Raw genomic sequence first — 14873 nt, forward strand, 5'->3', positions numbered from 1 at the left:
TTGATGCAATCTAATACACCAGCCATTTAATCATATAAAAAGCATTGTGCTTTCTTTTGAATGCTGAATGCTTTCCCTTCAGTGAAAACCTCAATGGACACTCAAAACACAAGACCAATCTCTTTATAATTACCCATTATACAAGGCAGCCATAGGGGTCTCTGTCAAAGGAAAACACTTAGGATAGACGATGGTAAACATTGGCTGGCTGCAGTGATGGCAATGTCCCAGAGGGTAGACTAGTAACTTGCACAGATTCCGAGGTAATGAGATTGGGGACGGGAGATCCACACCTGAAGGAGAACATAACACTGTAAATTTCTCTGCATTGAACATCCTATTTAATGCAGCTTAATCTATGCAAGGTTAGTAGCTTTATAAACATTACAGTTCTCATCTAAACCTGCTTATGTACTAGTGTCTAACAACAGATGGCTTCAATCCCAGTAAATATTTTCTAACAGGTGCTTTTGTTACTGGAAGTAAAGAAGAAAGGGGATAACAACAGACTTTGTTTTTATTTTCTCTGCATTTGTTCTTCTTTCAGGTGTGCTCATAGCACAAACCACTTCCTTGGCTCAAAGGGCAGGTAATTACCTGCTCCTGGGCATCTGCCAAACCTGTTCTAAAAATAAGATACTAGGAGACGATGGTATTTACTTCTCTTCCTCCCTCCAATTTTCTTCTCCCAATATATGGTGAAGCATGCAACATTTGCTCAGTGTTGACCACTGGTGCACTGGAGACCAGAAACTTACTGTGTAGAGAGCTGTATCCCCACATCCAATCACTTGGGGATGGAGTAGCCTTACTGATTAGAAATAATATCACCTCATTGGTGAGGGAGGATATAATGAGGGGAAAGCATCCAGTGGAGACCTTATGGGTGGAACTGAGGAACAGAAAAGGATCTAAAACTGTAATAGGTGTTGTGTATAGACCCCCTGGTAGCAGTTCTGAGGTGTTAGATTGTATAAATGCACAAATTAGGCAAGTGTGTAACAAAGGCAGAGTAGTATTAATGGGGGATTTTAACTTACACATAGATTGGGAGAGGCAGACTAGCACCTGTCAGAAAGGTAGTGAATTTTTGGAATGTGTCCAGGATAGTTTCCTACAGCAATATGTCCTAGATATAACAAGGGGACAGGCAACATTACATTTAGTTATGAGTAATGATCCAAATTTAATTAGTAGCCTAACTGTGTGTGAACATTTATCAAATAGTGATCACAACATGATCGAATTCAAGGAAGCGTTTGAAAGCGAAAAGCACGAATCAGCTACTCGAATTTTAGACTTGGGTAAGGCTGACTTTACTGAGATGAGACAGAGACTGTCCACGGTAAACTGGGAAGATCTGTTAATGGGTCAAACGACTGAAGAATAGTGGAGAATATTTAAAGAAACATTAAACGAAATACAGAGCGAGTATATACCCGATAGGAAAAAGCTCCACTTCACAGAAAAAACAGCCATGGACAACTAAAGAGATTAGGGATAGCATAAAACAAAAAGAAAGGGCTGACAAAAATGCAAAACTCAGCCCAGATCCAGCCGAATGGGATCGATACAAAGACCAGCAAAGGGTCACAAAGCAGCTTATAAGAGCTACTAAAAGAGATTATGAAAGGAAACTTGCAAGGGACATCAAAATCAATAAGAAGAAATGTTATAGTTACATAAAGGGAAAGTGGGTGGTCAAGAGCAATGTAGGCCCACTAAAAGATGAAAATGGAGATATTGTCATTGATAATGGGGAAATGGCAGACATGTCGAACAATTACTTTGTCTCAGTATTTACAACTGAAAAGGAGGATAACTTGCCGGAAGTCTTGAAAAAATTAATAGCCGATAGGGGACAGCGACTTAATACAATTAACGTAAGTAAAACATCAGTAACAAGGAAATTAATGGAACTAAAGAGTGAGAAATCCCCAGGACCTGACGATTTCCATCCGAGGGTGTTAAAGGAAGTAGGGGAGCACATTGTAGATGCCCTAACTATAGTCTTTCAGAGTTCCCTAGATTCAGGAGTGGTCCCTCTGGATTGGAAAGTTGCACATGTCACTCCACTTTTTAAGAAGGGTGAAAGGGGGAACCAAGGAAATTACAGACCAGTTAGCCTGACTTCTGTGGTGGGCAAGTTGCTGGAGTCTATAATCAAGGATAGGGTGACTGAACACCTAGAAAAATTTCAGGTAATCAGGGACAGCCAGCATGGATTCATGATGGGAAGGTCATGCCTGACAAATCTCATTGAATTGTTTGAAGAGGTGACGATGGTAGTGGACAGGGGAATGTCTCGGGATGTTATTTATATGGACTTCCAGAAGGCATTTGATAATGGCCCACATAAGAGACTGTTAACTAAGGTAGAAGCCCATGGAGTTGAGGGCAAATTATCGACAATGTTAGGAAGTTGGTTGAGTGGTAGGCGACAGAGAGTGGGGATAATGGGTAAGTACTCCGATTGGCAAGATGTGACTAGTGGTGTCCCGCAGGGATCTGTGTTGGGGCCTCAATTATTCATTAACAACTTGGATGATGGCATAGTAAGTCATATATCCAAATTTGCTGATACAAAGTTAGGCAGCATTGTAGACAGTCTAGATGATAGCATAAAATTGCAAAGAGATATTGACAGACTAGGTGAGTGGGCAAAACTGTGGCAGATGGATTGCAATGTGGGCATGAGAGATTATCCATTTTGGACCAAAAAAGGATAGAGCAGGGTACTTTCTAAATGGGAAGAGGTTAAGTACAGTGGATGTCCAAAGAGACTTGGGGGTTCAGGTGCATAGCTCTTTAAAATGCCACGAGCAAGTACAGAAAATAATCAAAAAGGCTAATGCAATGCTAGCCTTTATATCTAAAGGATTGGAGTATAAAGACAGAGGTTATGCTGCAGCTGTACAAAACCCTGGTTAGACCCCACTTGGAGTACTGTGAGCAGTTCTGGGCACCACACCTTAGGAAGGATAGACATAGAACATAGAACCGTATAGCACAGTACAGGCCCTTCGGCCCACGATGTTGTGCTGAACCTTTAACCTATTCTAAGATCAAACTAACTACCTACCCTTCATTCTACTATCATCCATGTACCTATCCAAGAGTCGCTTAAATGCCCCTAACGTATCTGCTTCTACCACCACCGCTGGCAGCGCATTCCACGCACCCACCACACTCTGTGGCCTTGGAGAGAGTGCAACGGAGGTTTACAAGAATGACACCTGGACTACAGGGGTTAAGTTACGAGGAGAGATTACACAAATTAGGCCTGTTTTCGCTGGAATTTAGAAGGTTAAGGGGTGATCTGATCCAAGTCTTCAAGATATTAACAGGAAGAGACAGGCTAGATAAAGATAAACTATTTCCACTGGTTGGAGATTCTATAACTAGGGGGCATAGTCTAAAAATTAGGACCAGACCGTTCAGGAGAGATATTAGGAAGCACTTCTTCACACAAAGGGTGGTAGAGGTTTGGAACTCTCTCCCACAAACAGCAGTTGAAGCTAGAACAGTCGTTAATTTTAAATCTGCGATAGATTTTTGTTAAACAAAGATATAAAGGGATGTGGGCCAAAGGCGGCACAGTGGTTAGCACCGCAGCCTCACAGCTCCAGTGACCTGGGTTCAATTCTGGGTACTGCCTGTGTGGAGTTTGCAAGTTCTCCCTGTGTCTGCGTGGGTTTTCTCCGGGTGCTCCGGTTTCCTCCCACAAGCCAAAAGACTTGCAGGTTGGTAGGTAAATTGGCCATTACAAATTGCCCCTAGTGTAGGTAGGTGGTAGGGAAATAAAGGGACAGGTGGGGATGTGGTAGGGAATATGGGATTAGTGTAGGATTAGTATAAATTGTTGGTTGATGGTCGGCACAGACTCGGTGGGCCGAAGGGCCTGTTACAGTGCTGTATCTCTAAACTAAACTAAAGGCAGGTATATGGAGTTAGACCACAGATCAGCCATGATCTCATTGAATGGCAGGACAGGCTCGAGGGGCTGAATGGCCTACTATGTTCACTCTAAGTCATGCTGGAACACCAATAGCACAGATTGCTCTCAAATTCAACAACTGGATAGAAGAGCATTAAACTGTGTCAAATCACTTAATTTGAAGGATGCTGAAAATGTAAAATTATAAGCATTATTTTTTTGTTTGACCTTCCTCTGAAATTTGCCACTTTCACTTATAAATGATACATTTCTCAGCATTTAAAAAAAACACTATTCCACGAACGCTGGATATTATTAAAGGTGTCCAGTTAATCAGTCAAACTGAAAATGCACTAGGTACCCTTTCAGGTTCACTTGTCAGCCTAACAAATACAAACTATGCATCTCCCAAGGCTTTGCATATAGATTAAAAGTCCATAGATAATGTGCTCCTCACCTACTGCAGACTGATGAAATAAATTTGTGCTCAGTATAATTTTGTGCATAGAATTTGCTTATACTTTAAAAAAAATCACAGATTTTGCAAATAAATATAGAGAGTAGAAACAGAAGAAATCAATGCAAGACAGACAATATATACATTACATATGAATAAAATATACATAATATACAATTTGAAATGTGCATTCATTCGTTCATTGGTGTCATCTTCTTCCCAGAAGGTTGACTGTCATGGATCTCCACCTCTGTTCTGTGTTGCCCTTACACATTCCGCATAGGTCAATTGCATCCAGTCCATTATATTCATCATTAGAGCATGGCTACCTGACCCGAACCCAACCAGACCCAACGACATGTGTCAGGTTCGGGTCGGGTCAGGTCTCTCTTCCGGGTCCAGCATTCGGGCTCGGGTTGTGTCGGGCCGGGTCGGACACAGTGCTGCCTTTTGGTCAGGGAGGGAATAGCTTCCAGATTTGAACAGCCAGGACGTCAAGGCGGGAAACGTGCATCTGGACTCCGCACTAGTCTGCAGTGAGCGATTTCATTCCAAGGTAGAGCACAACCTCTTTAATATAATCAACTTCAGTCCAGTGGTCAGGTCGGGTCGTTTTCTAACTATCTTTCCTTCCAAAATGTGCATTAAAATGTACATTATCAATTTGGCAATGTATTGTATTCTGTCACATTTCAGATGTTACACATTGTCGAATGTAAATTTCTGTCTCCCACTTAAAAAGTATCAAGAAGCAAAAGTAGTCATTTATCATGCACAGAAAAAGTCTGCACAAACACAAAATACCAAAACCATATCTGCATGCTGATTTCTAATTTCCAAACTTCTAATCTCCAACTTCAATATCAACTAATATTTTCATTAATTCACTGAACAATTGCATATCAGACTTTGCAGCCGTAAAGGGACAGAACCTGCAGTCTAGCAACTGAATAGTACTGTTTTATATCATTTAGTAATCTTGTCCATGTAAAACAGTGCATCATGAGTTACCACAAGCAATCTCATTGGAAATTCAACATTGTGAAAAATTTACAAGTGTGCACTTGGCTATCTACCACATTTCAGACGTAGCACACTAAATCGCAGATGTCTGTAACACCAAATATGTGCTAAACTTCTTCCACCTGACTGGCAGAGAAGCAAGTTTGTTCAATGTGATTCAAATGTATTAATTGTAACTTGTCAAATTTCTAAGAAAAATTACAATTCACCTGAACCAGTCAAATTGCCTAAAACACTTCCTGAAAACTTTGTCAGCCACCATATCCTGCTTCAGACTTTCAAATAGGATAAATACAAATTTTACTGTTACATGTAAAAGATCACATGCATTATATCTACTTACAGGGCTGAATTTTATAAGCCCGCCGCAGATATCGGCAGGCCGCACGCCAAAGAGCCGCCGAGATTCCAAGCTGTCCATCCTGGCAATGGCATCAGTTGCCTGTGCGCAGGTGCTGATGCCATTTTTAAAGGGCTGTCAGCCCTCCCGCGGGCACTTAAATATTTAAAGTGACACTGAATTAAAATAAATAAATGCATTTCTTTTGCCCCTCTCCCACCCCCCAATATCAATGAACAATTATTTTTCAGTGCTGTATCTCTAAACTATTTGCCCTTACCCCCACCCCCCGAAACACTTAGCTTCACAATCTGACCTTCCCACCCAACTGCACAATCCTGTGAAAATGAGGGATAGAAATGACAAGATTAGGGAACCATGGATGACAGGTGAAATTGTGAGACTAGCTAAGAGGAAAAAGGAAGCATACATAAGGTCTAGGAGGCTGAAGAAAGACGAAGCTTTGAAAGAATATCGGGAATGTAGGACCAATCTGAAACGAGGAATTAAGAGGGCTAAAAGGGGTCATGAAATATCTTTAGCAAGCAGGGTTAAGGAAAATCCCAAAGCCTTTTATTCATATATAAGGAGCAAGAGGGTAACTAGAGAAAGGATTGGCCCACTCAAGGACAAAGGAGGAAAGTTATGCGTGGAGTCAGAGAAAATGGGTGAGATTCTAAACGAGTACTTTGCATCGGTATTCACCGAGGAGAGGGACATGACGGATGTTGAGGTTAGGGACAGATGTTTGATTACACTAGGTCAAGTCGGCATAAGGAGGGAGGAAGTGTTGGGTATTCTAAAAGGCATTAAGGTGGACAAGTCCCCAGGTCTGGATGGGATCTATCCCAGGTTACTGAGGGAAGCGAGAGAGGAAATAGCTGGGGTCTTAACAGATATCTTTGCAGCATCCTTAAACACGGGTGAGGTCCCGGAGGACTGGAGAACTGCTAATGTTGTCCCCTTGTTTAAGAAGGGTAGCAGGGAAAATCCAGGTAATTATCGACCGGTGAGCCTGACGTCAGTGGTAGGGAAGCTGCTGGAGAAGATACTGAGGGATAGGATCTATTCCCATTTGGAAGAAAATGGGCTTATCAGTGATAGGCAACATGGTTTCGTGCAGGGAAGGTCATGTCTTACCAACTTAATAGAATTCTTTGAGGAAGTGACAAAGTTGATTGATGAGGGAAGGGCTGTAGATGTCATATACATGGACTTCAGTAAGGCGTTTGATAAGGTTCCCCATGGTAGGCTGATGGAGAAAGTGAAGTCGCATGGGGTCCAGGGTGTACTAGCTAGATGGATAAAGAACTGGCTGGGCAACAGGAGACAGAGAGTAGCAGTGGAAGAGAGTTTCTCAAAATGGAGACGTGTGACCAGTGGTGTTCCACAGGGATTCGTGCTGTGACCACTGTTGTTTGTGATATACATAAATGATTTGGAGGAAAGTATAGGTGGTCTGATTAGCAAGTTTGCAGACGACACTAAGATTGGTGGAGTAGCAGATAGTGAAGGGGACTGTCAGAGAATACAGCAGAATATAAATAGATTGGAGAGTTGGGGAGAAAAATGGCAGATGGAGTTCAATCAGGGCAAATGCGAGGTGATGCATTTTGGAAGATCCAATTCAAGAGTGAATTATACAGTAAATGGAAAAGTCCTGGGGAAAATTGATGTACAGAGAGACTTGGGTGTTCAGGTCCATTGTTCCCTGAAGGTGGCAACGCAGGTCAATAGAGTGGTCAAGAAGGCATACGGCATGCTTTCCTTCATCGGACGGGGTATTGAGTACAAGGGTTGGCAGGTCATGTTACAGTTGTATAAGACTTTGGTTCGGCCACATTTGGAATACTGCGTGCAGTTCTGGTCGCCACATTACCAAAAAGATGTAGATGCTTTGGAGAGGGTGCAGAGGAGGTTCACCAGGATGCTGCCTGGTATGGAGGGCGCTAGCTATGAAGAGAGGTTGAGCAGATTAGGATTATTTTCATTAGAAAGACGGAGGTTGAGGGGGGACCTGATTGAGGTGTACAAAATCATGAGAGGTATAGACAGGGTGGATAGCAAGAAGCTTTTTCCCCAGAGTGGGGGATTCAATTACTAGGAGTCACGAGTTCAAAGTGAGAGGGGAAAAGTTTAGGGGGGATATGCGTGGAAAGTTCTTTACGCAGAGGGTGGTGGGTGCCTGGAATGCGTTGCCAGCGGAGGTGGTAGACGCGGGCACGATAGCGTCTTTTAAGATGTATCGAGACAGATACATGAAGAGGCAGGAAGCAAAGAGATACAGACCCTAAGAAAATAGGCGACATGTTTAGATAGAGGATCTGGATCGGCGCAGGCTTGGAGGGCCGAAGGGCCTGTTCCTGTGCTGTAATTTTCTTTGTTCTTTATAACTCTTCCCACCATCCCCTACACCCATGATGTTCATTTGGCCCCCAGATGGACCACACAGCATCGACCTAGGCACCAGAAATGACAATGGCATATCCTGTCCAGTCTACCTTGCAAAATCCTGCTTACTAACATCCAGGGACTTGTGCTAAATTGAGAGCACTGCAACACAAACTAGTCAAGCAACAGCGTGACATAGCATACTCACCAAATCCGATCTTAAAGTCAATGTCCCAGACTCCTACATCACCATTCCTGGGTATATCCCATCCCACCGGCAGAACAGACCCACCGGAGGTGGCAGCACAGTGGAAGGAGTTGCCTTGCTAGACCTCAATATTGATTCTGAACCCCATTAAGTCTCATGGCATCAGGTCAAACATCGGCAAGGAAACCTTCTAATTACCAGCTACCACCCTCCCTCAGCTGATGAATCAGTAACTCTCCATGTTGATCACCGCTTTGAAGAAGCACGGAGGGTAGCATGGGCACAGAATGTACTCTGGGTGGATGATTTCAATGCACATCACCAAGAGTGGTTTGGTAGCACCACGATTGACAGAGCTGGCTGAGTCCTTAAGGACAAGCAGTGAGGAAACCAAGAGGGAAAAACCTCCTTGACCCCGCCCTCACCAATCTACCTGTCGCAGATGCATTTGCCCATGACAGTATTGGTAGGAGTGACCACCGCACAGTCTTCGTGGAGACGAAGTCCCGTCTTCACACTGAGGATACCGTACATCGTGTTGTCACACTGCCACTGTGCTAAATGGGGATAGATGAGGCACTGTGGGCCATCAGCAGCAGAATTGTATTCAACCACAGTCTGTAACCTCATGGGCCAGCATATCCTTCACTCTCCCATTACCGTCAAGACAGGGGACCAACCCTGGTTCAATGAGGAGTGCAGAAGAGCACGCCAGGAGCAACACCAGGAATACCTAAAAATAAGGTGCCAACCTGGTGCAGCTACAGCACAACACTACATGCATGCTGAACAGCGGACACAGCATGCCCTAAACAGAGCTATGCGATTCCACAAGCAATGGATCAAATAGAAGCTCTGCAGCCCTGCCACATCCAGTCATGCATGATGGTGGACAATTAAACAACTAACTAGAGGAGGAGGCTCCACAAAATAACCCCATCCTCAATGATGCTGGAGCCCAGCACATCAATGCAAAATACAAGGCTGAAACAATTGTAACCATCTTTAGCCAGAAGTGCCGAGTGGATGATCCATCACGGCCTTTTCCTGAGGTCCACAGCATCACAGATACCAGTCTTCAGCCAATTCAATTCACTCCATGTGATATCAAGAAACAGCTGAAGGTACTGGATACTGCAAAAGCTATGGGCCCTGACAACACCCTGGCAGTAGCATTGAAGACTTGTGCTCCTGAACTAGCCACGGCCCTAGTCAAGTTGTTCCATTAGAGCTACAACACTGGCACCTATCTGACAATGCCCAAATTGCCCAAATATGTCCTATCCGCAAAAAGCAGGACAAATCCAATCCAGCCAATTACCAACCCATCACTCTACTCTCAATCATCAGCAAAGTGATGGAAGGTGTCAGTGACAGCGACATCAAGAGACACACAGCAATACCATGCTCATTTTCAGTACCATCAGGGCAACTCTGCTCTAGACCTCATTACAGCCTTGGTCCAAAGATGGACAAAAGAGCTGAATTCAAGAGGTTAGGTGAGAGTGACATTCTTTGACATCAAGGCAGCATTTGACCAAGTGTGGCAACAAGAACCCCGAGCAAAACTGAAGTCAATGGGAATCGGGGGGAAAACTCTCACACAAAAGATGGTTCTGGTTGTTGGAGACCAAACATCAAAGCCCCAGGACATCGCTGCAGGTGTTCTTTAAGGTAGAGTCCTAGGCCCAACCATCTTCAGCAGCTTTATCAATGACCTTCCCTCCATCATAAGGTCAGAAATGGGGATATTTGATGATTGCACAGTGTTCAGTACCATTCGTGACTGCTTAGATACTGAAGCAGCCAGTGTCCCGATGCAGCAAGACCTGGACAACATCCAGGCTTGGGCTGAAAAGTAGCAAGTTACATTTGTGCCACGCAAGTGCCGGGCACTGACCATCTCAAATAAGAGAGAATCTAACCATCTCACCTTGATGTTCAATGGCATTATCATCGCTGAATCCTCCACTATCAATATCCTGGGGTTACCATTGACCAAAAACTGAACTGAACTAGCCACGTAAATGCTGTGGCAGTAAGGGCAAATCAGAGGCTGGGAATTCTGCAGCAAATAACTCATCTCCTGTCTACACAATGCCTGTCTACCGCCTACAAGGCACAAGTCAGGAGTGTGATGGAATACTCTCCACTTGCCTGGAATGGTGCAGCTCCAACAACACTCAAGAAGCTCGACACCATCCAGGACAAAGCAGCCCGCTTGACTGGCACCCCATCCACAAACATGCACTCCCTCCACCACTGATGCACAGTGGCAGCGGTGTGTGCCATATACAAGATCCACTGCAGCAACTCACTAAAGTTCCTTCAACAGCACCTTCCAAACCTGCGACCTCTACTACCTAGAAGGACAAGGGCAGTAGATGCATGGGAACACCACCACCACCCGCAGGTTCCCCTCCAAGTCGCACACCATCCTGACTTGAAACTATAACCGCTGTTCCTTCACCATCGCTAGGTTTAAAACCTGGAACTCCCTCCCTACTACTACTGTGGGAGTACCTCTAACAGATAGATTGCAGGGGCTCAAGGTGGTAGCTCACCACCACCTTCTCAAGGGCAATTAGGGATGGGCAACAAACGCCAGCCTTGCCAGTGTCACATCTCATGAAAGAATTAAAAAATGTTTGGCTTATTAAATAATTTAGCACGGTTGGTACTTTTTTTTTTTAACTCATGCAAACCTGTAACAAGAACTTGTATATAGCACCTTTCCTTTCCTTTTTGGACTCCTTGTCTCGAGAGACAATGGGTAAGCGCCTAAGATGGTCAATGTTTGTGGAGCAGCGCCTGGAGTGGCTATAAAGGCCAATTCTAGAGTGACAGACTCTTCCACAGGCGCTGCAAGTAAAGTTGGTTATCGGGGCTGTTACACAGTTGGCTCTCTCCTTACACTGCTGTCTCTTTTCCTGCCAACTGCTGAGTCTCTTCGACTCGCCTCTCTTCAGCCCTGCCTTTATAGCTGTCCACCAGCTCTGGCGATCGCTGGCAACTGGTTCCCATAACTTGTGGTCAATGTCGCAAGACTTCATGTCATGTTTGCAAACGTCTTTATAGCGGAGACATGGACGGCCGGTGGATCTGGTACCAGTGACGAGCTCGCTGTACAATACATCCTTGGGGATCCTGCCATCTTCCATGCGGCTCACATGGCCAAGCCTTCGCAAGCGCCGCTGGCTCAGTAGGGCACACATGCTGGGGATGTTGGCTGCCTCGAGGACCTCTGCGTTGGAAATACAGTCCTGCCATCTGATGTCAAGGATTCCCTGGAGACAGCGAAGGTGGAATGCGTTGAGATGTCGCTCTTGGCTGACATACTTTGTCTAGGCCTCACTGCCATAGAACAAGGTACTGAGGACACAGGCTGTGCTATTTTCCCACACCCTCTTGGCCAGTCTGGACATAGCAGCAGACGCCTTTCCCACGTGCCTGTCGATTTCTGCATCGAGAGACAGGTTGCTAGTAACGGTTAAGCCCAGGTAGGTGAACTCCTGAACGACTTACAGACTGTGGTCACTGATATTGACAGACGGAGCCTTTCTGATGTCCTGTCCCAGGATGTTCATTTTCTTGAAACTGATGGTTAGGCCAAATTCGTTGCAGGCAGCCACAAGCCTGTTGACGAGTCTCTGCAGAAACTCTTCTGTGTGGGATGTTAATGCAGCATCGTCAGCAAAGAGCAGTTCCCTGATGAGGACTTTCCGTACTTTGGTCTTTGCTCTAAGACGGGCAAGGTTGAACAACCTGCCACCTGATCTTGTGTGGAGGAAAATTTCTTCTTCCGAAGACTTAAACACGAGAGAGCAGCAGTGAGAAGATCCCAAACAGTATGGGTGCGAGAACACAGCCCTGTTTCACACCACACAGAATGGGAAAGGAGTCTGATCATGCACCGTTGTGCTGAATTGTGTTTTTCATATTGTCATGGAACAAGGTGATGATGCTTAGTAGCTTTGGTGGACATCCGATCTTTGCTAATAGTCTGAAGAGACCATGTCTGCTGACGAGGTCAAAGGCTTTGGTGGGATCTATGAAGGAAACTTAGAGGCGCATCCGTTGTTCGTGGCATTTCTCCTGTCGCTGGAGAAGGGAGAACAGCATGTCAATGGTGGATCTCTCTGCTTGAAAGCTGCACTGTGCCTCAGGGTTGACATGCTCAGCCAGCTTCTGGAGTCTGTTTAAAACGACTCGAGCGGAGGCTTTCCCCACTGTGCTGAGCAGGGAGATTCCACGGTAGTTATTGCAGTCACTGTGGTCACCCTTGTCCTTATAGAGGGTGATGATATTGGCATCGCGCATGTCCTGTGGTACTGCTCCCTCATCCCAGCACAGGCAAAGCAGTTCAAGGAGTGCTGAGAGTATAGCAGGCTTAGCACTTGATTATTTCAGGGGTAACGCCGTCCTTTCCAGGGGCTATTCCGCTGGCTAGACAATTGATGGCGTTACTAAGCTCGATTTTGTTGGCTGTTTGTCCAGCTCATCCTTGACTGGCAGAGACTGGGCTGTATTGAGGGCAGTATCAGTGACATCATTCTCCCTGGAGTACAGTTCTACGTAGTGCTCCACCCAGCGATCCATTTGCTTGCTTGGGTCAGTGATTGTTTCCCCTGATTAAGACTTGAGGGGGGCGAACTTCTTGATGGTTGGCCCAAAAGCTCTAAATGCCATCATACATTCCTCTGATGTTTCTGGTGTCGGTGGCCAGTTGAATACGACTGCATAGGTGTTGCCAGTAGTCGTTTGCACAGCACCTGGCTGTTCTTTGCGCGGTGCTTCTGGTGGCTTTAAGAGCTAAGGACGTTAACTCGCTGGGGGCTTTCTTGGGAGTTCAGCAGTGCAGCGTGCTTGGCGGCTAGAGCTTGTATTTAACACCTTTAACATAATGAAAAGTCCCATGGGAACGTTATAAAGCAAAATCTGACACCAAGCCATATAGGAAGATATCAGGGCAGGCGACCAAAAGCTTAGTCAAAGAGCTAGGTTTTAAGTAGCATCTTAAAGGAGGGGAGAAAGGGGTAGGAGAGGTGGCGAGGTTTAGGGAGGGAATTCCAGAGCTCAGGGCCTAGGCAGCCATAGGCACGACCACCAAAGGTGGAGCAATTAAAATCGGGGACGCTCAAAAGGTAAAAATTAGAGAAGCACAAATGTCTCAGAGGGTTGTGCGTTACCCAATATTATTCTTTCCAGTTCTAGCTCAGAAGTGTGCTGCATAATTTACTAAGACATTAAAAATTGCATTTATCGTTATTTTTGATGATTGCCAGATTCAAAGTAGTATGTTCTTTATTATACCAAGACATGACTAAATGTGAACCTTTAAGCTTAAGGGTAAGGTTCAATCTTCACGTAGATAAAATTACTTTTTAGGATCAGCTACACTGGTATGCAGACCTTACACCACTTGGTCTTTTTTCCACTCCCCCAGACAGGCTTCAGTGGATCAATAAACTGGAGTTTTTGTAACTTTCCTCAGAATCATCACCAGCCCCAGGGCAAGATGTAACCCACTTTCATTTAAAGAATCTACTAAAAACCATAGGGTGCAAGCCTAAAGAGACACAACTGCAGACCTGCAGGAAAGTGCATATCACAGCTCCCTAGGGCCAAGAAAGAAAAGGCATTCTCAGTGAAAGTCAGATGACAGGCTGCTTGCAAGGATAGAAATGTTACACCACAAAATCCACACTGTATTGTCCTGCTGCTAAGCCCATGCTCAGTAGTAAATACAGCTTTGGATTGTGAGTTGAATGGCTTGGTGAGGGAATTCTAGAAACTGGAAGATGTTCATCAGTTTGAGTCAAAGGTCTGAAGTACTATGCACCTTTCTTTTTTATTTAAAGAAAAGGTTTCATATCTGCAATGAAGAGTGATGCATGATGCATGAAACACTTTATTTAGATGGAGATATCACCTTGTGCACAATGCCAGCTTACACAACTGGTGATTTGATTTCATTTTTACCTATTAATACAAAGGCCCAAATCGTGCTATTTGTCATTTTCTGCAAAAGGGTCAAGAATAATGTGTTTGAAGTGGTTGCTAGGATGCATGCAAAAGGCAATTTGATTCCCCATCTCCAATTTTCTTACACCCCCATTTTATGACCAGGTGAGAGGGTCTAGGGGTTCCCTCTCAGCCTTTGCCTGGTTTAACTGTTAATTTTTAAAACAGTGTTTTTATCTCCCCCTTTGTGAATCCTTGTTCACCACTTTCCAATTATAAGGCAAAGAAATCAATTCAGGCAGATTTTCTTAGATTTTAAACAAGAAAGGTAGAAGTTTATTAATCTTAAACTCTAATCCGGTTAACGACTACGAATATGCGACGCGACCACACTAGCATGCATACGAGATAAACACACACGCAGATATGACAGAAAAGAATAGAATAAAGGGGAAAAGTTAGAGGCAATAGATGGGTTTCTATTTTACTGTCCTTTGAGTTTGCTGTGAAATCTTTGGTTGCTGGTCAGACTTGCAATTCATTGGGGCCCAGT

At 44.6% G+C, this 14873-nt stretch overlaps 1 protein-coding gene across 1 annotated transcript in view; it reads right to left on the bottom strand.

Annotated features, from left to right (window-relative positions):
- The window catches only part of lrrc28 (leucine rich repeat containing 28), a 91813-nt gene that overhangs the window by 8112 nt on the left and 68828 nt on the right, over positions 1–14873 (bottom strand). The window contains exon 9 of the mRNA XM_068017800.1: positions 134–293. Within this exon, the coding sequence (XP_067873901.1) occupies positions 134–293 (160 nt within the window). The remainder of the gene's footprint in view (positions 1–133; positions 294–14873) is intronic.

Source organism: Heterodontus francisci, chromosome 38 (assembly GCF_036365525.1).
Source record: "Heterodontus francisci isolate sHetFra1 chromosome 38, sHetFra1.hap1, whole genome shotgun sequence".
NCBI lineage: Eukaryota > Metazoa > Chordata > Chondrichthyes > Heterodontiformes > Heterodontidae > Heterodontus > Heterodontus francisci.